Below are 23,086 nucleotides of genomic sequence, written 5' to 3'. Positions count from 1 at the left end.
TAAAAAATTGGCCTGGTCAGGAAGGTGAAAACAGGCTTCGTGCTAAAGGGGTTAATGTCATTCTTGATATACGTTTATTATTTTTATGGGGAGTATATAGCAATATTAAAAACAAATCCAAAAACAATTTAGACATAGTAAAGTCATCACAAAAAAATAAAACTACAGAGCCTACACATACGATCAAAGTAATCCAAAGAAAATGAAGTTAAAGGGAACCTGTCAGCAGGATTGTACACAATAACCTACAGACAGTGACAGGTTGGCACCGTTATACTGATTAAAATGATATCTGGTGATGAAATCCATCTTGAGGTTGTTTAATCTTTATTTTCAGTTTTGAGCTAATGATATGCTTGTGCTCTGGGGCAGCCTGTGAAAGGGGGTGGGGGGCGGGGTTTTGGTGTGGTGCTCTCCTTAAGTGTTCATGTGTATGACTTCTGACAGGTCACTGATCCCTCAGTAACCTACCCCCTAGTTTACATTATATTATAGATACATTTAGAAAAAAAACCTTCTGCAGGCAGGCGCTAGCCGTGGCACCTGCGCTGCAGCATAATCGCATCCGTACTGTGTATATAATTGTTATGGTTGAGGTTATCCTAATATTAACACAAATAAATCCATTTGAAAATGGCGAGCATCATGCCTGCACAGTAGCAGCTATTGGTGTATATAGAAGTGATCCTATTGCTGGTACAGTGCAGGTGCCGCCATCCTGCTAGAGAAAAAAAAAAATCATCCTCCAAGATGGCGCCGCCGGCGTCTATGCAATAGCAGCTAGGTTCCCTTTAAGTCTGCATATTAATATGAGCAGATACCGGCGGATGGTACGTATGATTTATGCATACTCCCAGTCAGTCTAGTGATATGACTGTTCAGAGGGGGCATGGCCTGTGTATGGAGTGAGGCTGTGTCCTCGCTAGTCAGGTTCCGGCTCGGAGTATGTATAACACCCGGCTCTGGAACCAGCAAGTCTCCTCAGCACACAGGGCATTCTATGGTGGAATTATATGTCTGCAGTCACACAGACCTATCGCTTTCGACCGGATATGCCCTTTAATGGTTATCTAAAAAAATGAAAAAAAAAAAAATTAAATAAAAATCAATTAGGATGTGCCTTAAAATACAATAAGATAAAGCAAGAACTCTCACCTCTGGCACATGCAAATGTATGTGTGATGTAACTAAAAATCCATTAGCAGGGTGTTTCTTCATCAGGAATGCACGTGCAAACGTGTAAGCAATTTTAGCACTCTCTTTCATAACATCTCCAAGCTGGCCTGTTACTTCTAAGGAACCATCTTTAATATCTTTGTCTAGAGGTCGGCGGAGTGATGTCTCAATAAAAAGGGTCGAACCACCTGCAAAACAGAATGCAATATAGAGGTTAAGTGGACCTTTCACCAAAAGTAATAGTGGCAGCAGAACAGAGTAAAAGATTTTTTTGTTTGTTTTGCCTCTCTGTTGCAGCCAGGTACGGACTGGGGCTGAAATTCAGCCCTGGCATTTCAAATCACACAGGCCCATGTTGTCCCTGTACCCATGAACTACAAGACCAATATTTCTATTGATACCCGTGACCTGCTGGGGTAAGTGACAGTCGACAATTTTGTGCACCGTTACAACTCTTAACAGTATGGGTGTCTTGAGAACACGGATTCTGTTAACAATGTAGCAGACAAGGCAGCCCACAACCAGACAGGCCCTTCTGGCATTTGCCAGAATTGCCAGATGGCCAGTCCGGCCCAGCAATATCAGCAATCAAAGTATTTGGCATCTAATTAGCTTACTTTTTTTTTTTTTTATAAGGCAAAGTGGTTGTTATCTGACAATTTTCAAATGAGCATATACTTCTCCCTATATGATGCTGTCCAATCAAGCACACAGCAATGAACAAAAGCAAAAAAGATCAAGCCCCCATCACAGCTTACCCAGTGTGTGAGATGTAATCACCCTATTATTTGCTGTGTTCAGAGCAGTCTGTAATCTTCTAGAGTGAGAGCAGGCCTGTCATGTCTCATGCAGAAGTAGTCTGTTCTGGGCTGCTCATGTGCAGGGTCAGACTAGCCCAGAGGGATACCGAGATTTTTCCGGTAGGCCCAGAGTCTTCGGGAACCTATGAGCAGGATGTATAGGGAAGCCCTCTGATAACTGCACTGGATTCAACTGCATATGCGTCCTCAGACGCAGCGGCTTCCTGCACACAATTGTTAAAATAGCCACCAGTCTTTTAGGGGCAGGGAGCGGACATCAGCAGTAGTTGTGGTCGGTTCAGTGCATTAACGTTATAAACTGTCCACAACATGATAGTGAGGTTAGCTGCCAGCCTCTGATATGCCGGCAGCCATTTAAGTGACTGTGCCAGAAATGAATCAGCAAGAGGATGTCACTCACCGTGGGAGAGAGGACAGGTGAGAATAATCATCTTTTTTTTGCGATATGGAGTAACATAGGAGCACAAGACGGGAGGTGAACATAGAGGCCCAAGATGAGGATGGGGGGACACATAGGGGCCCCAGATGTAGAGGAACATAGGGGCCCAAAATGAGGGTGAAGGGAAAGATGCGGCCCAAGACGAGGAAGAGGAAACAGAGCACAAGATGGGGGGGCGTGAGGGGGCAAAACATAGGGGCCCAAGATGAGGGAGATGGATCACAGGAGCCCAAGACGGGGGAGGTGGAACATAGGGGGCCAAGAAGGGGGGAGGCAGAACATAGGGGCCCAAGATGGGGAGAAGCAAAACATAGGGGCCCTAGATGGGGGTAGTCGAAACATAGGGGCTCAAGATGGGGGAAGGCATAACATAAGGGCCCAAGATGAGGGGAGGCGGAACATAGGGGCCCAAGACTGAGGACATTTTTAAATAAAGGGAAAGGGGGACATTGGTAAATACATAGTAACATAGTTATTAAGTCTGAAGGAAGACTTTAAGACCATCTAGTTCAACCCATAGCCTAACCTAACATGCCCTAACATGTTGATCCAGAGGAAGGCAAAAAAAAGTCATGTGGCAAAGAGTAAGCTCCACATTGGGGAAAAAAAATTCCTTCCCGACTCCACATACGGCAATCAGACTAGTTCCCTGGATCAACACCCTATCAAGGAATCTAGTATATATACCCTGTAACATTATACTTTTCAAGAAAGGCATCCAGTCCCCTCTTAAATTTAAGTAATGAATCACTCATTACAACATCATAAGGCAGAAAGTTCCATAGTCTCACTGCTCTTACAGTAAAGAATCCACGTGTTATTATGCTTAACCCCTTAGTGACAGAGCCAATTTGGTACTTAATGACCGAGCCAATTTTTACAATTCTGACCACTGTCACTTCATGAGGTTATAACTCTGGAACGCTTTAACAGATCCTGCTGATTCTGAGACTGTTTTTTCGTGACATATTGTACTTCATTTTAGTGGTAACATTTCTTCGATATTACTTGCGATTATTTATGAAAAAATGGAAATATGGAGAAAATGTTTAAAATTTAGCAATTTTCAAACTTTGTATTTTTATGCCCTTAAATCAGAGAGACATGTCACAAAAAATAGTTAATAAATAACATTTCCCACATGTCTACTTTACATCAGCACAATTTTGGAAAAAAATTTTTTTTTTGTTAGGGAGTTATAAGGGTTAAAAGCTGACCAGCAATTTCTCATTTTTACACCACAATTTTTTTTTAGGGACCACATCACCTTTGAAGTCATTTTGAGGGGTCTATATGATAGAAAATAACCAAGTGTGACACCATTCTAAAAACTGCACCCCTCAAGGTGCTCAAAACCACAGTCAAGAAGTTTATTAACCCTTTACGTGCTTCATAGGAACTGAAACAATGTGGAAAGAAAACATGAACATTTAACTTTTTTTTGCAAACATTTTATTCAGAACCATTTTTTTTTTATTTTCACAAGTGTAAAAACAGAAATTTAGCCATAAATTTTGTTGTGCAATTTCTCCTGAATACGCCGATACCCCATATGTGGGGGTAAACCACTGTTTGGGAGCACCGCAGAGCTTGGAAGAGAAGGAGTGCCGTTTTACTTTTTCAATGTAGAATTGGCTGGAATTGAGATCGGACGCCATGTCGCGTTTGGAGAGCCCCTGATGTGCCTAAACAGTGGAAACCCCCCACAAGTGACACCATTTTGGAAACTACACCCCTTAAGGAACTTAACTAGATGTGTGGTGAGCACTTTAAACCCCCAAGTGCTTCACAGAAGTTTATAACGTAGAGCCGTGAAAATAAAAAATCGATTTTTTTTCTACAAAAATGATTTTTTAGCCTGCAATTTTTTATTTTCTCAAGGGTAACAGGAGACATTGGACCCCAAAGTCTGTTGACCAGTTTCCCATATGTGGGGGGGGGGGGGGGGCACTGTTTGGGCACCCATCGGGGCTCGGAAGGGAAGGATTGCCGCTTGGAATGCAGACTTTGATGGGATGGTCGGGGGGCGTCATGTTGCATTTGCAGAGCTCCTGATGTACCTAAACAGTAGAAACCCCCCACAAGGGACCCCATTTTGGAAACTAAACCCCCCAAAGAGCTTATCTGGATGTGTGGTGAGCACTATTAACCCCCAACTGCTTCACAAAAGTTTATAATGTAGAGCCATGAAAATAAAAAAAATCATATTTTTTCCACAAAAATTATCTTTTCACCCCCAAATTTTTACTTTCACAAGGGTAACAGGAAACATTGGACCCCAAAATTTATTGTGCAATTTATGCGGAGTAGGCTGACACCCCATATGTTAGGGTAAAGCACTGTTTGGGCGCATGGCAGAGCTCGGAAGGGAAGGAGCTCCGTTTTGGAATGCAGACTTTGATAGAATGGTCTGCGGGCGTTATGTTGCGTTTGCAGAGCCCCTGATGTACCTAAACAGTAGAAACCCCCCACAAGTGACCACATTTTGGAAACTAGACCCCCCAAGGAACTTATCTAAATGTGTGGTGAGAACTTTGAATGCCCAAGTGCTTCACAGAAGTTTATAATGCAGAGTCGTGAAAATAATAAATATTTTTTTTTCCACAAAAAAATTTTTTAAGCCCCCAAGTTTTTTTTTTCACAAGGGAAACAGGATAAATTGGACAAGAACTTTTGGGGCCCAATTTCTCCTGAGTACGCTGATGCCCCATATGTGGGGGTAAACCACTGTTTGGGCGCATGGCAGAGCTCAGAAGGGAGGGAGCACCATTTGACTTTTTGAGCGCAAAATTGGCTGTGGCGTTTGGAGACCCCCTGATGTACCTAAACAGTGGAAACCCCCCAATTCTAACTCCAACCCTAACCCCAACACACCCCTAACCCTAATCCCAACCCTAACGATAATCACAACCCTAACCCCAAAACAACCGTGTTACAGAACCCCTCAGCACCCAGAATATGTTGTGCAGTTATATGTATGTATAATAGGTTCCATGTGAGATGCATGTCCCTAACGCATCAGCCCACAGGCTGCGCCCCTGGGCAGAGGGGACAAGATATCCCCCTTCTGACCTCCCCCACCTTTGTAATTCCCACAGTAAATATCGGCAGGCTCTGGCCACCTGCGGCTATTATAATGTATAATTCAACAATAGAGGAACTCAGTATGTGTGAATAACTGAGTCCGCAAGAAGAGAACCAAAAGATAAATAACCCTTAAAATATATTTTATTGGTATAATTAAAATTTAAACAGGTATGGTACAATTTACAAAAACGCCCCCGGAAGAAGCCAAGGGCGAAACGCGCGTCGGGGCGACAGGGGAGCACGGAATCACCTGGAGGCATCGAACCTTGGTACCTGTCACCACTTTGGATTTATTTCTCCGTTCACCGCCACGAGGTAATATACAGCCCAAATTCATTTGTACCAGTACCAGTATTTGCCAGTATGCCAGATTAGGGCACTAGGCTAATGTTTCAAAAGGATAGTTTTACAGTTGAACAAAGCCATATATAGAGCCTGAGCTAATTGATTGTTCACAGACTTTAGAATATTCCATTTGAGTGACGTGGACCATACATTGGTATATTATAGGTGTAGATGCATTCCTGCTCCCTTGGGTGCTTTTTTGTAAATTGTACCGTACCTGTTTAAATTTTAATTATACCAATAAAATATATTTTAAGGGTTATTTATCTTTTGGTTCTCTTCTTGCGGACTCAGTTATTCACACATACTGAGTTCCTCTATTGTTGAATTGTACTTAGTGAAGTGCCAATTACTTTGGGACATTTGGTTGAAGAACTATTATAATGTATGTCTGGCCTGCCGCTTTTCAATTGGCCTGCCCTCTGTATCTGTGTGATATATTCTGTGTCCTGTGAGTAAAGTGTTGTCAGACTGGAAATACGTGGAGAAGCAGTGATCTTTTATATGCGCCCATGTAACCAAGCAATTCCAGCCAGCGTCCTTCATTCAGACTCCAGCCAAAACTGAGTGTACCTCCTGAAACATGGAGTGGTACTGAAAGAGGTACTCCAGCACGGTAGACCCCGTTACACTGGTGGCAGACAGCGGGATGTGATACCCTGTCTACAGGAGGAAAGGAATGAATGGAAAATAACTACCAGAAGTTTAAGAGGACTACATTAAAAGATCTGATGGAAGCCCGAGGGTTAATCTCCAGCAACAAAACAAAAGCGGATTTGATAGCAGTCATCATGGAACACGACAGTGCAGCGCCCCCCAATGTGAACGTGGAGGAGACTGAATTCCAGAGGGAGGTAAAGAACAGACTGGCATTCTATGGCCCAAACCCTGCAGACCAGGACAGAGCTAGCCAAGATGGAGATGGCAGAGCGGACCAAAGTGGAGCTGGCCAAGATGGAGATGGCAGAGCGGAGAGAGGAGAGTCAGCGAGCAGGGGGAGCTCTGGCCTCCGACCAGGTACCTTCAACAGTAAGCCACAAAAAGATCCAGTATAATGCCTTTCGACAGTTGGGGGAGGCAGAGGAAGAGCATCTAAATCACATAGAGACAGTATTGGACAGGATCCACAAGGCCGGAATCACCCTGAACCCAAACAAGTGTCACGTGGGCAAAGCAGAGGTTCAGTATTTAGGGTATTGGGTGGGAAGTGGGAAACAGCGACCAGAACCAGCCAAGATTGAGGCCATAGCCAAATGGCCCACCCCACGCACTAAAACCCAGGTAATGTCGTTTCTAGGGACAGCGGGGTATTACAGGAAATTCGTTCCCAATTACAGCAGCGTAGCCAAATCACTCACTGATCTGACCCGTAAGAACCAACCCCGCCAGGTAACCTTGACCCCAGAGTGTGAGGAAGCCTTCCGCCAGCTAAAGGACGCCCTCACCAATACCCCTGTATTGGCCGCACCCGATCCAACTAAACGTTTCCTTGTTCACACAGACACTTCTATGTTTGGATTGGGGGTAGTACTGAGCCAAGTCGGGCCGGACGGCCAAGAACACCCGGTAGCTTACCTGAGTCGGAAACTACTGCCCCGTGAAGTAAGCTATGCGGCCATCGAGTAGGAGTGCCTGGTAGTATGGGCACTCATAAAGTTGTAACCATATTTGTATGGATGACAGTTTTCCCTCCTAACGGACCATAATCCCCTAGTCTGGCTTAATCGGGTCTCCGGAGACAACGCCAGATTACTGCGGTGGAGTTTAGCCCTACAACCTCTGGACTTCACCATCCACTACAGACCCGGCAAACAAAACGGTAACGCCGATGGACTAAGTCGACAAACGGAACTTGTACCAACCCCATAAAGTTTGGTCATCCCCAAACCGATCCGTTAAGGATCAGACTGTGTATGACGATCGCGTCGCTGAAAAGGTGGGCCGTGTTACGGAACCCCTCAGCACCCAGAATATGTTGTGCAGTTATATGTATGTATAATAGGGACATGCATCTCACATGGAACCTAACGCATCAGCCCACAGGCTGCGCCCCTGGGCAGAGGGGACAAGATATCCCCCTTCTGATCTCCCCCACCTTTGTAATTACCACAGTAAATATCGGCAGGCTCCAGCCCCCTGCGGATATTGTAATGTATGTCTGGCCTGTCGCTTTTCAATTGGCCTGCCCTCTGTATCAGTGTGATATATTCTGTGTCCTGTGAGTAAAGTGTTGTCAGACTGGAAATACGTGGAGAAGCAGTGATCTTTTATATGCGCCCATGTAACCAAGTAATTCCAGCCAGTGTCCTTCATACAGACTCCAGCCAAAGCAGAGTGGACCTCCTGAAACACGGGGTGGTACTGAAAGAGGTACTCCAGCACGGTAAACCCGTTACAAACCCTAATCCTAACCTGTGGTACAGACCCTGTTATTATGGAGTCTTTAACCCCTTAATCCCATATGACGTACTATCCCGTCGAGGTGGGGTGCGCCCGTATGCCCACCGACGGGATAGTACGTCATAGCGATCAGCCGCGCTCACGGGGGGAGCGCGGCCGATAGCCAGCTGACTATTGCAGCTGACATCCGGCTCTATGAGCCAGGAGCGGTCACGGACTGCTCCCGGCACATTAACCCCCAGCACACTGCGATCAAACTTGATCGCGCGTTCCGGGGGCATAGGGAAGCATCGTGCAGGAGGGGGCTCCCTGCATGCTTCCCTGAGATGATCGGTACAAGGCGATGTGCTCACCTTGTACCGAGCGTCTCCTCCCTGCAGGCCCCGGATCCAAAATGGCTGCGGGGCTACTTCCGGGTCCTGCAGGGAGGTGGCTTACCAAGTGCCTGCTCAGAGCAAGCGCTGGTAAGCCAGGAGCAGGGCACGTCAGATCGCTGATCTGACACAGTACTCTGCAAAGTGTCAGATCAGCAATCTGTCACTATACATTGATGTCCCCCCTGGGACAAAGTAAAAAAAATTTTTTTTAGATGTGTAAATAAAAAAAAATAAAAATAATTCCTAAATAAAGAAAAAAAAAGTTCCCATAAATACATTTCTTTATCTAAATAAAAAAAACAAACAATAAAAGTACACATATTTAGTATCGCCGCGTCCGTAACGACCCGTCCTATAAATCTGTCCCACTAGTTAACCCCTTGTGAACATCGTTAAAAAAAAAAAGAGGCAAAAAACTACGCTTTATTATCATACCGTCAAACAAAAAGTGGAATAACACGCGATCAAAAAGACGGATATAAATAACCATGGTACCGCTGAAAACGTCATCTTGTCCTGCAAAAAATGAGCCACCACACAGCATCATCAGTGAAAAAATAAAAAAGTTATAGTCCTCAGAATAAAGCGATGCAAAAATAATTATTTTTCTATAAAATAGTTTTCATCGTATAAAAGCGCCAAAACATAAAAAAATGATATAAATGAGGTATCGCTGTAATCGTACTGACCCAAAGAATAAAACGGCTTTATCAATTTTACCAAACATGGAACGGTATAAACGGTATAAACGCCCCCCCACCCCCAAAAGAAATTCATGAATAGCTGGTTTTTGGTCATTCTGCGTCACAAAAATCGGAATAAAAAGCGATTTAAAAAAAGTCAACTTGTCCTGCAAAAAATAAGACCTCACATGACTCGTCTTTTAGTGTGTGACAGCTGCCAATCATAAAAATCTGCTAAAAAAAATGCTGTAAATAGTTATTCAAATCCCCCTTCATGACCCCCTTAGTTGGGAAAAATAATCAAATTAAAAAAATGTATTTATTTCCATTTTCCCATTAGGGTTAGGGCTAGGGTTGGGGCTAGGGTTGGGGCTAGGGTTGCGGCTAGGGAAAGGGTTAGGGTTGGGGCTAAAGTTAGGGTTGGGGCAAAAGTTAGGGTTAGGATTACATTTACGGTAGGGATTAGGGTTGGGATTATGGTTAGGGGTGTGTCAGGGTTAGGGGTGTGGTTAGGGTTACCCTTGGGATTAGGGTTAGGGGTGTGACTGGATTAGGGTTTCAGTTAGAATTGGGGGGTTTCCACTGTTTAGGCACATCAGGGGATCTCCAAACGCGACATGGCGTCCGATCTCAATTCCAGCCAATTCTGCGTTGAAAAAGTAAAACAGTGCTACTTCCCTTCTGAACTCTCCCGTGCACCCAAACAGGGGTTTACCCCAACATATGGGGTATCGGCATACTCGGGTCAAATTTCGACAACAACTTTTGGGGTCCAAGTTTTCGTTACCCTTGGGAAAATAAAAATTTGGGGGGGCTAAAAATAATTTTTGTGGGAAAAAAAAGATTTTTTATTTTCACGGCTCTGCGTTATAAACTAGTGAAACACTTGGGGGTTCAAAGTTCTCAGAACACATCTAGATAAGTTCCTTGGGAGGTCTAGTTTGGGGTCACTTGTGGGGGGTTTCTACTATTTGGGTACATCAGGGGCTCTGCAAATGCAACGTGACGCCTGCAGACCAATCCATCTAAGTCTGCATTCCAAATGGCGCTCCTTCCTTTCCGAGCTCTGCCATGCGTCCAAACGGTGGTTCCCCCCACATATGGGGTATCAGCGTACTCAGGACAAATTGAAAAACAACTTTTGTGGTCCATTTTCTCCTGTTACCCTTAGTAAAATAAAACAAATTGGAACTCAATTAATTTTTTTGTGAAAAAAAGTTAAATGTTCATTTTTATTTAAACATTCCAAAAATTCCTGTGAAACACCTGAAGGGTTAATAAACTTATTGAATGTGGTTTTGAGCACCTTGAGGGGTGCAGTTTTTAGAATGGTGTCACACTTGGGTATTTTCTATCATATAGACCCCACAAAATGACTTCAAATGAGATGTGGTCCCTAAAAAATATTGGTGTTGTAAAAATGAGAAATTGCTGGTCAAATTTTAACCCTTATAACTCCCTAACAAAAAAACATTTTGCTTCCAAAATTGTGCTGATGTAAAGTAGACATGTGGGAAATGTTACTTATTAATTATTTTGTGTGACATATCTCTGTGATTTAAGGGCATAACAATTCAAAGTTGCAAAATTGCAACATTTTCAACAAATTTCCATTTTTTTCACAAATAAACGCAAGTTATATCGAAGAAATTTTACCACTATCATTAAGTACAATATGTCACGAGAAAACATTGTCAGAATCGCCAAGATCTGTTGAAGTGTTCCAGAGTTATAACCTCATAAAGGGACAGTGGTCAGAATTGTAAAAATTGGCCCGTCATTAACGTGCAAACCACCCTTGGGGCTTAAGGGGTTAAAGATTAAAAATAATGGTCTTTCAATGACAGTACTTAGTTCCTGCAGTACTCGGGGGTGTATCCCATCCGGGTCTGGAGATTTGTCAATTTTAGTGATTTTTAGACGCTGCCGTACTTCCTGCTGGGTTAAGCAGGTTGACATTTAATGGGGAATTTTTGTTATCACTGATCATATTGTCTGCCATGGAATTTTCTTGTGTAAATACTGATGAAAAAAAGTCATTTAGCATATTGGCTTTTTCCTCATCCTCATCCACCATTTCACCCAGAATATTTTTAAGGGGGCCAACACTATCATTTTTTAGTTTCTTACTATTTACGTAGTTAAAGAAAATTTTGGGATTATTTTTACTCTCTCTGGCAATGAGTCTATCTGTCTCAATCTTTGTTGCCTTGATTTGCTTTTTACAGAATTTAATGTTCTGTATTTATTTAATGCCTCATCACTACCTACTTCCTATAATTCTCTAAATGCTTTCTTTTTGTCACTTATTGGGCCCCTTACAGCTCCATTTAGTCATAGTGGCTTCCTCCTATTTTTAGTATGTTTATTCCCATACGGTATATACTGTGCACAGGTCCTATCCAGGATGCTAATAAACGTCTCCCATTTTCTTTGTGTAATTTTATGTCTCAGGATATCGTCCCAGTTAATTGCACCAAGATCCTCTCTTATCTGTTGGAAATTTGCCCTCCTGAAGTTTAGTGTCCTTGTAACCCCTCTACTACACATCTTATTAAAGGATACATGAAAGCGTATTATTTTGTGATCACTATTCCCCAAGTGACCCCCAACCCTTATATTTGATATCCGGTCTGGCCTATTAGTTAGGTCTAGCAGTGCCCCCCTTCTTGTTGGGTCCTGAACCAATTGTGAAAGGTAGTTGTCTCTCATAGTTGTCAAAAACTGATTACCTTTGCTGGAACTGCAGGTTTCTGTTCCCCAATCTATTTCAGGGCATTTGAAGTCCCCCATAATAATGGCTTCTCCTTGAGTCGCAGCTTCATCTATTTGCTTTATGAGGATATTCTCCATTGCTTCCATTATTTTTGGAGACTTATAACAAACCCCTATCAGTAATTTATTATTTCCCCCCCTCCCCTTATCTCCACCCACAGGGACTCTACATTTTCATTAGATTCACCTATATTATCACGCAGGATGGGTTTTAAGGATGATTTTACATATAGACATTTCTGAACAGACTATAGCCCTGCAAGTTAACAGCCCAGTCATGGCTCTCATCCAGCCATGTTTCAGATATCCCCACCATGTCATAATTATGCTCCAACAACATTAATTCTAATTCATCCATTTTGTTGGCGAGGCTTCTGGCATTAGAACATACACTTTATGTATCTCTCTGTACCTCTATTCTTTCTTAATTTATTAATTGTTCTAACCCCACCCCCCAAGCCACCGCTACCCCCAACTTTCTTATATGTGCCCAGTTCTCTATCTGCACTACCTTCCCATCCTATAAAATGAATACCCTCCCCCCAATTCCCAGTTTAAACACTCCTCCAACCTTTTAGCCATTTTCTCCCTCTGCACAGCTGCACCTTCCCCATTGAGGTGCAGCCCATCCCTCGCGTAGAACCTGTAGCCAACTGAGAAGTCGGCCCAGTTCTGCAGGAACCCAAACCCCTCCTTCCTACACCAATTCTTGCGCCACTTATTAAGCTCCCTAATCTCCCATTGCCTCTCTGGCGTGGCACGTGGTACAGGCAGTATTTTGGAAAATCCCTTGTTGGAGGTCCTTGCTTTCAGCTTGCAGCCTAATTCCCTGAAATCGTTTTTAAGGACCTTCCACCTACCTCTAACTTTGTCGGTTGTGCCAATGTGCATCATGACCGCTGGGTCCTCACCAGCCCCTCCCAGTAATCTGTCAAGCCGATCAGCGATGTGTCGGACTCGAGTGCCAGATAGGCAGCAAACTGTTTGACGATCCTTGTCTTTGTGACAGATTGCCCTATCTGTTCCCCTAGTAATTGAGTCCCCCACTACCAGCACCTGTCTGGCCTGCCCTGCTCTCCTGTTTCTCTCCTTAATGGAGCAGTCACTCCTCCGGCTTTCAGAGGACATGCCTGGCTGCAGCAGTGCTACCCCTGTACTGGCACCCCCCTCATTTGCCAACTTAGCAAACTTATTGGGGTGTGCCAGATCACGACTAGCCTCCCTGGCACTCTTCCTTCTACCCGCCTTCTGTCACCCAGCTTGCTGCTCCACTGTGCTGCAGCTCCATCCTACCACCCACCCTCATCTATCACATTGAGCGTCTGCTCAGTAAGCAGAAGACTCCTTTCCATATTGTCCATGGATATCAGTGTTGCCAGCTGCACATTGAGATTCAGAATCTGGGCTTCCAAATGCACAACGTGCTCACATCTCGAACAATAGTATGCACCCTCGACCGGCTGCTCAAGGATTGCATACATGTGGCAAGATGTGCACTGGATGGCATTAACAATAGAGGAGCACATTTCCTAATAGGGATTGCACCAGACAGAAAAGTTAAATAAAAAATAAATGCAAAGTATTAATAAAATACAGACAGCAATTCAGTAATTCCTCCCTTGGACACTCCCTGAATCCAAAGTCACTGAATCACAAGTCACACACTTACCGCCGTTCACACTTACGCTCAGGTCACACTCAGCTCGTTCACACTCGCTAAGCTGAAGATTTAAAGAGATTTTTTTTTCTTTTTCCCCTCAGCAGCAATCCACCATGCTATTCAATGCACTTCCATGGGCATGGAGAGGAGTATTCATTTCACTTTAATAACGGGCAGTGTTAGCCGCAGGCTTAGGCTTACACTGCCCGCATGTAAAGCTGTTGCGGCTGCATTGGCTCCCTGGAGGTGGGCCCTTGCAGGGCGGCTAACTCTGAGGGCAGTCAGCAGGCAGGAAGCGATCCCTGCAGCTTGGCAGCGAAGCGGAGCTGCAGGAATCCGATGCCGTCATGCTTCTTGCCCGCTGCTTCCTGTGTGACACAGCTTGGCTGGATGACATCATCATTCAGCGCAGCTGTTTCAGAGAGAAAGCTGCCGGCGACGAAGATGGTGCCGGGATGTGCTGCGACTGTGGGGAATGTGTGGAGAAGTGAGCGTTGATGTGTGTCTGTCTGTCTGTCTGCGTGCGTGTATGTGTGTGTGTGTGTGTGTGTGTGTGTGTGTGCGTGTGCGAGTGTGTGTGGTGCGGTGCTGTGTGTGTATTGGAGATTGGCAATGATGTGGGTGATGGAGAGAGCAGTGATGGAGTGGTGGGGGAGAAGGCAATATGATGGTAGTGGTGGAAAGAACAATGATGCTGGTGGTGATGGAATGAGGCAATAATGGAGGTGTTGGAATGGGCAATAATGGGGTAGGGGGAGAAAGCAATGATGGTTGTGGTGGAAAGGACAATGATGGTTGTGGTGGAAAGGACAATGGTGGTTGTGGGGGAGGAGGCAATGATTAGGTGGTGGAATGGGCAATGATAGGGGTGGTGGGGGAGAAAGCAATGATAGAGGTGGTGGAAAGTAAAATGATGGTAGTGGAGGAAAGGACAATGGTGGGGAGGGAGGAGGCAATGATGGAGGTGGTGGGGGAGAAAGCAATGATGGAGATAGTGGAGAGTGCAATGATAGGGGTGGTGGGTGAGAAGGCAATGATGTAGGTTGTGATGAGGACGATGGAGGTGAAGGGGAGCTGCAGTATACCCTATGAGGGGGGCTGTGTAATACTTAGAGGGGGCTACATTATATTCTGTGTGGGGGCTGCAATATATTCTGTGTGGGGGCTGCATTATTCTCTCAGGGGGCTACATTATACCTTATGAGATGGTTGCATTATATTTTTGTGGGGTGCTGCATTATACCCTATGAGTGAGGCTGCACTATATTCTATGAGGGGGCTGCATTATATTCCGTGAGGGGGGCTACATTCCATTCCATGAGGGGGGCTGCATTATATTCCATGAGGGAGGCTGCATTATATTCCATGAGGGGGGCTACATTATATTTTATGAGGGGGGGCTACTTTATATTCTATGAGGGGGCTACCCCAACCCCTGCTTAATAATTAAGACCTGTACTACCTTATATTATTACTCTGATATCAGCGTGTTTTACCACACAATTGATGGTCTTGTATTTATTTCTATGTAGCTACATAGTGGGCCCCAATAATTATTTTTTCTGGTGGGTCCAAGGTGCTCCTGTTCAATGCTGAACTGAAGTTAAACTAATCAAATTTGCAGATAATGCAAAGCTAGGAGGGATAGTCAACACTAGAGAAGACACTGAAATGATTAAGAAGGATATAGATAAGCTTGAATAAAGGTCAGCAACTAATAGAATAGTAATTAAACAGGTAGTAATGCAAGATTCTACATCTGGGCAACAAAAACGAGAATTAGATTTACAGAATGGAAGGAAAACAACTAAGCAACAGCACCTGTGAAAAAGACTTGCTTACAGTGGGTACGTTAAGTATTCAGAGCCCTTTAAATATTTCACTCTGTTTCATTGCAGCCATTTGGCAAATTCAAAAAAGTTCATTTTTTCTCATTAATGTACACTCTGCACCCCATCTTGACTGAAAAAAACCGAAATATAGAAATTTTTGCAAATTTAATAAAAAAAAGAAAAAATAATATATCACATGGTCATAATAAGTATTCAGACCCTTTGCTCAGACACTCATATTTAAGTCACATGCTGTCCATTTCCTTGTGATCCTCCTTGAGATGGTTCTACTCCTTCATTGAAGGCCAGCTGTGTTTAACTAAACTGATAGGACTTGATTTGGAAAGGAACACACCTGTCTACATAAGACCTCACAGTGCATGTCAAATCAAATGAGAATCATGAGGTCAAAGGAACTGGCCAAGGTTACAACATAATTTCTGCAGTACTCAAGGCTCCTAAGAGCACAGTGGCCTCCAAAATCCTTAAATGGATTAAGTTTGGGACCACCAGAAGTTTTACTAGACCTGGCCATCCAGCCAAACTGAGCAATCGTAGGAGAAGAGCATTGGTGAGAGAGGTAAAGAAGAACCCGAAGATCACTGTGGCTGAGCTCCAGAAATGCAGTAGGGAGATAGGATAGTCCACAAAGTCAACAATCACTGCAGCTCTCCATCAGTCGGACCTTTATGGCAGAGTGGCCAGACGGAAGCCTCTCCTCAGTGCAAGACATATGAAAGCTCTTGCTATGCAAGACATATGAAGGACTCCCAGAATATGAGAAATAAGATTCTCTGGTTTGATGAGGCAAACATAGACCTTTTTGGTGATAATTCTGTGTGAAGAAAACCAGGCACTGCTCATCACCTGCCCAATACAATACCAACAGTGAACCATGGTGGTGGCAGAATAATGCTATGAGGGTGTTTTTCAGCTGCAGGGACACGAAAAATGGTTGCCATTGAAGAAAACATGAATGCGACCAAGCACAGAGATATCCTGGATGAAAACCTCTTCCAGAGTGCTCTAGACCTCAGACTTGGTAGAAGGTTCACCTTCCAACAAGACAACCCCTAAGCACACAGCTAAAATAACAAAGGAGTGGCTTCAGAACAACTTTGCGACCATTCTTGACTGGCCCAGCCAGACCCCTGACCTAAACCTAATTGAGCATCTCTAGAGAGGCCTAAGAATGGTTGTCCACAAACATTTACCATCCAGCCTGAAGGAACTGGAGAGGATCTGCAAGGAAGAATGGCAGAGGATCCCCAAATCCAGGTGTGAAAAACTTGTTGCATCATTCCTAAGACGACTCATGGCGAAACTAAATCAAAAGGGTGCTTCTACTCACTACTGAGCAAAGGGTCTGAATACTTATGACCATGTGATATTTCAGTTTTTCTTTTTTAATAAACTTGCAAAAATTACTACATTTGTTTTTTTTCAGTCAAGATGGGGTGCAGAGAGTACATTAATGAGAAAAAAAAACTTTTTTGAATTTACCAAATTGGTGCAATGAAACAAAGAGTGAAAAACTTAAAAGGGGTCTGAATACTTTCCGTACCCACTGTATACTAATAGATCACAGACTGCATATGAGTCAACAGTGTGATGCAGCAGCAAAAAAGTTCTAGGATGTATTAACAGAAGAATAGAGTCTAGGTCACTTGAAGTAATTATCCCCCCTCTACTCCTCCTTGATCAGGCCTCATATGGAATACGGTGTCCAGTTCTGGGCAACATATTTTAAAAAAGACATTGAAAAGCTGGAGCAAGTTCAGAGAAGAGCTACCAGGATGGTGAGCGGACTGCAAAGTATGTCCTAAAGAGAAACGGTTAAAGGATCTGGGAATGTTTGGCTTGCAAAAAAGAAGGCAAAGAGGAAAGTTAATAGCGGTCTACAAATATCTGAAGGGATTTTACAGTGTAGAGCAGGGGTCCCCAAACTTTTTACACAGGGGGCCAGTTCACTGTCCCTCAGACCGTTGAAGGGCCGGACTATAAAAAAAAAACTGTGAAAATCCCTATGTACACTACACATATCTCATTTTAAAGTAAAAAAAAACATACAGGGAACAAATACAATATTCAAAATAAAGAACTAGTAAATTTAAATCAACAAACTCACTATTATTTCAATGGGAACTATGGGCCTGCTTTTGACTGATGAGGTGGTCAATGTCCGGTTCCAGATTTGTCACTGCTAGCCGTAACAAGTGATGCAAGTGCACATCAGTTAGTCTAGATCTGGATGGGGATTTCAGATGTTTCATTCTGGAAAAAGTCTGTTCATAAACATAAGTGCTGCCAAAGATGGTTGCCATTTTGAGTGCATGATTCCTGATATTAGGATAGGTCTCAGAGGGGAGAGATGCATAGAAGTTAGGCGAGCTGCTTGACTTGAATGCCTCTTTCAGAGAGTCACAATTCTGCAGTTCAGCCAGTTCCATTTGGTAAATTGCATCCACATTTTCAATGTCAATAGAAAATGGGTTACGGAAAAGCTGTATGTCGTGTTCATGGAGATGAAGCTCTTTAAATCTGAATTGGAACTCCTTTTGCAATTTTTCCAGTGAATTCACACATGTTTCTTTTGGAAATGCAACCATGGGTTTTTCTGCTAACAGATTTTGAGTTAAGGGGAGATGGCAGAAATTTTCCTCCTTCACTTGTTTGATAAGGAGGCCTAATTTTACTTCAAATGCTTTCACATGTGAGTGCATATCACAGATGAGCTTCCCTTTTCCTTGAAGTTGCACATTTAAACTGTTGAGTAGCTCTGTTACATCTGTCAGAAAGGCGAGGTGCCATTTCCATTCTGCATCACTTGATGTCACGATATGGTATGAAATATCATATAAGTTTAGTTCTGTTGCTAGCAAGCTGTGGGTTAAAAACCCCCCTTCCCTTTCATTCAGCCAAGAGCTGCCTTGCCAATGTATGTGAGAGGGGAGTTTTATTGAAGAAAGGCATTTACGACCGGCATTTCCTGCCGCGTAAGCTCTTGTCCAGGTATCACTGGACTAGAAGCTTCTAGAATCATGAAAGTCCTTTGTTCTGTTTTTGTAAGATATTAGGCAAACGATTTAAAATACGAACACAAAAATATATCATCATAATCACACTCGGAGGATCTACCCATCCCTCGAAACACAGGTTTCTAGCTCCATCTGGTACAGAGGTAGGGATTACTCTGTCAGTGTGCGTGACAAATAGGACATATTTGATCTCATCGGAATGCCCACGATACTACGAGATGAATGATGGGTATGGTGCGATTATTTTATGTTCTGTAGCGAAGTTACGGGCATCAGATATATTTAATGCCCAGTGAGTAATACTGAAGAAGTAGGAGGGGTTGGAAAAACCAGCCCTTTCTGTGAGGTCACAGGCTGTAGGTTATAAAGTTGCTGGCAGGCTTCCAGAGGGGAGTTGTGAGTTTTTACCTGAAGCGACCAGACTGCGAGTGCAAATGCACTGGGATAGATGGAAAGTTCTCCTAGCCGGTTGCCTGCAATGCAATGATCTGAGAATATGTGAGTGTTATCTTTTCTTCATTTAATCCTTTTATTTTCATAATTACCTTGTACATATTTGCAATTGTCTCATTTGTAACATCTTTGTAAAATATTTTATAAACACTGCCTAAAAATCATTTATGGGGTATAATATTTAATACTAGTTCGTTCTTCCTGCCCTAAACCGTACCCTGTCTCTGAAGGGAATTACGCTACTATTTTGGGGTTAGCTCCGGACCCGTTTAATCGGAGCTGGTGGCGGCACTACCGTGTGCAGGCCTTTGGGTGACATTGCAGCGACTGCGGCTTGATAATTATTGTTCCTGCCTGAGCGGGAGTAGTTATCGCTTCGCTGCAGCGCGCCCAATAGCCAGTACATAGCAGGCAGCCTTTCTGGCGAATAATTACCCTAGGTGCAGTACCTAATCTGACCTGACAGTAAGGGGGCGCCAGAGAGCTGCAAGGTTTAAGTGGAACTGTAAGCGGGATACACACATCCCTGCAGTTCATGGTATACTGAAGAGCAGTGGGATACCTAAAATAAGCCCCTGCTGTAAACAAGAGGTCAACAGCCTCGTGTGTGTTTTTTTTTTCTCATCACATTGTGGCAGTGGAGGGATAACTAGGATAAGCCCCCTGCACATGTGATAGCCGTCTGTTGGTCTAAAGTCACCCCAATCCATGACATAATGTGGGCAGCGGCTAAGGGATCTTGACAGTCACGGTGTGAATCGTGACACTTGAGCTCTGGTACTTCTTTGTTTTTTGACAGTATAAAATCTGTAATCTGTGGAAGCAAGTCATAAAAATGTCTCAAAACTCTGCCTCGACTCAGCCAACGGACTTCTGTGTGGTACAGAACATCTTCATAGGCAACATTTAGCTCAGACAGAAATTCCTGAAATTGTCTGTGGTTTAGTGCATTAGCTCTAATGAAGTTAACACAAGATACCACAATTTTCATAACAGAGTCCCACTTCAGTGATTTACTACATAGCGCTTGTTGGTGGATGAGGCAGTGTATGGCTATTGGATGAGAATGGTTACGTTTGTCCATCTCTTGTTTAATGCGAGCAATTACTCCTTTCTTAGACCCCACCATGCTAGGCGCACCATCAGTTGTCACACTGGCTAGTTTAGCCCAGTCTAGCTCCAAATCCTTCAGTTTGGGAAAGCTTTTCATAGATATCCTCTCCTGTAGTTGTTCCTTTGATGCTTTGCAGTGCAGCAAGCTCTTCCATGACTTCAAAATTGTCATTCTTCCCACGAATAAAAATTAGAAGTTGTGCAGAATCACGAACATCATTGCTCTCGTCAAGTGCCAAGGAAAAATAGGAAAGTTTTCTTGCAGAGTTTTGCAAATGCTGATGCAAATTGTCTCCCATTTCTTCAATCCTTCGTGTAATTGTAGATCCTGAAAGACTAACTGTACTAAACAAGTCTGACTTTTCTGGACACATCTCTTTGGCGACAGAAAGAAGGCACTCTTTAACAAATCCTCCCTCCACGAATGGCCTGCCAGTGCACGCTATTAGCTTGGCAACTTGAAAACTTGCTCGCAGTGATGAAATGTTTAGCTGCTTCTGCTTCACAAAAGTATTTTGCTGAGTTGTCAATGAATGTTTCAGTTTTAATATTTTATCTTTTCTTACATCTCCAACCAAACAATCATATTTATCTTTATGTTGAGTTTGATAGTGTCGACGCAAATTGTATTCTTTAAACACAGCCACTATATTCTGACATATCAAACACACAGCTCTTTCCTTGTACTGCATGAATAAGTAATCATAAGTCCACTGTTCTTTGAATATCCTACACTCCGAGTCAATTTTTCTCTTTCTTGACGTCATTGTTTCCTAGGGATTCCAAATTGCTATTAGTAAAATACCAATCTATATATATAATTGTCTAAGGGTTTTTCTGTCTGTCTGTCTGTCCTGGAAATCCCGCATCTCTGATTGGTCGAAGCCACCAGGCCTCGACCAATCAGCGACGGGCACAGCATGGCGACGATGATGTCATAATGGAAATCCCGCGTCTCTGATTGGTCGAGGCCGCCAGGCCTCGACCAATCAGCGACAGGCACAGTATCGACGTAGATGTCATAATGGTTGCCATGGCGACGATTATGTCATAAAGGTTGCCTCAACCAATCAGCGATGGGCACAGTCTGCCGCGAATTCTGGAATCATCATTGTCCATATACTACGGGGACATGCATATTCTAGAATACCCGATGCGTTAGAATCGGGCCACAATCTAGTAGATATATATACAGCCCTACAAAAACAATATACCAACAATCACCCCCATATAGGTCCAGCTCCCATGCTCTGTGTTCCCCCATATAGGTCCAGCTCCCATGCTCTGTGTTCCCCCATATAGGTCCAGCTCCCCCATGCTCTGTGTTCCCCCATATAGGTCCAGCTCCCATGCTCTGTGTTCCCCCATATAGGTCCAGCTCCATGCTCTGTCTTCCCCCATATAGGTCCAGCTCCCATGCTCTGTGTTCACCCATATAGGTCCAGCTCCCATGCTCTGTGTTCCCCCATATAGGTCCAGCTCCCATGCTCTGTGTTCCCCCATATAGGTCCAGCTCCCCCATGCTGTGTTCCCCCATATAGGTCCAGCTCCCATGCTCTGTGTTCCCCCATATAGGTCCAGCTCCATGCTCTGTCTTCCCCCATATAGGACCAGCTCCCATGCTCTGTGTTCCACCATATAGGTCCAGCTCCCATGCTCTCTCCCAAACACCCCCATCCCCGCTTAAAAAACAAAGAAAACTATACATTACCTAGCAGTGCAGTGTAGCGTAGCCGCTGCCCGCGCTCCTCGCTGTTCGTCTGTCAGGCCTAGATGTGCTCATCTAGGTCTGGAGTCTCAGTCTGGAAGATGAGCGCCGAACAATTCACATGTTCCTCTCGCTTCTGCATAGCGCCCGGCGCTATGCAGAAGCGAGAGGAACATGTGAATTGCGGCGGGGGCCGGGTAAAAGGCCTCCGGGGGCCGGATGCGGCCCGCGGGCCGTAGTTTGGGAAGCCCTGGTGTAGAGGGATCATCAGTATTCTTATTTGCACATGGAAACATGAACAGCAATCGAATGAAACTGAAAGAGAAGATACAGATTAGAAAAAAATTTTTGACAGTGAAGGTGATCATTGAGTGGAACAGGCTGCCACAAAAGGTGGAGAGTTTTCCTTCAATGGAAGCTTTGAAACAGTGGCTGGACAGATTTGTCTAAAGGTACCTTCACATTAAGCGACGCTGCAGCGTCGCTGTGTGGTCGCTGGAGAGCTGTCACACAGACAGCTCTCCAGCGACCAACGATGCCGAAGTCCCCTGGTAACCAGGGTAAACATCGGGTTACTAAGCGCAGGGCCGCGCTTAGTAACCCGATGTTTACCCTGGTTACCAGTGTAAATGTTAAAAAAAACAAACACTACATACTTACATTTCGGTGCCTGTTGCGTCCGCTTCCCTGCACTGTGTAAGCGCCAGCCGGAAAGCACAGCGGTGACGTCACCGCTGTGCTTTGCCTTACGGCCGGCACTGACACAGTCAGTGCAGGAAGCTCTGAGCAACAGCGCGGATGACGGGGGACGTGACAGACATCAGAGGGTGAGTATGTAGTGTTTTTTTTTTTTTACTTTTACAATGATAACCAGGGTAAATATCGGGTTACTAAGCGTGGCCCTGCGCTTAGTAACCTGATATTTACCCTGGTTACCATTGTAAAACATTGCTGGCATCGTTGCTTTTGCTGTCAAACACGACGATACACGCCGATTTGATGACCAAATAAAGTTCTGGACTTTCAGCAACGACCAGCGATATCACAGCAGGATCCAGATCGCTGCTGCGTGCAGCGATATCACAGCAGGATCCAGATCGCTGCTGCGTGTCAAACGCAACGATATCGCTATCCAGGATGCTGCAACGTCACGGAATCGCTATCGTTATCGTTGTAAAG

The 23,086-nt window shown here is 44.1% G+C and overlaps 1 protein-coding gene across 6 annotated transcripts in view; it reads right to left on the bottom strand.

Moving 5' to 3' along the window:
• Positions 1 to 23,086, bottom strand: part of LONP1 (lon peptidase 1, mitochondrial) — a 701,187-nt gene that overhangs the window by 50,724 nt on the left and 627,377 nt on the right. For all 6 annotated transcript variants that reach the window (XM_077254500.1, XM_077254519.1, XM_077254480.1 and 3 more), the window contains one exon: positions 1,156 to 1,364. In XM_077254500.1, the coding sequence (XP_077110615.1) occupies positions 1,156 to 1,364 (209 nt within the window). The remainder of the gene's footprint in view (positions 1 to 1,155; positions 1,365 to 23,086) is intronic.

The sequence above is a fragment of the Ranitomeya variabilis genome, chromosome 1 (genome assembly GCF_051348905.1).
Source record: "Ranitomeya variabilis isolate aRanVar5 chromosome 1, aRanVar5.hap1, whole genome shotgun sequence".
NCBI lineage: Eukaryota > Metazoa > Chordata > Amphibia > Anura > Dendrobatidae > Ranitomeya > Ranitomeya variabilis.
Note: the sequence above shows the minus strand (reverse complement) of the source record. Positions and strands in the feature narration are given on the sequence as shown.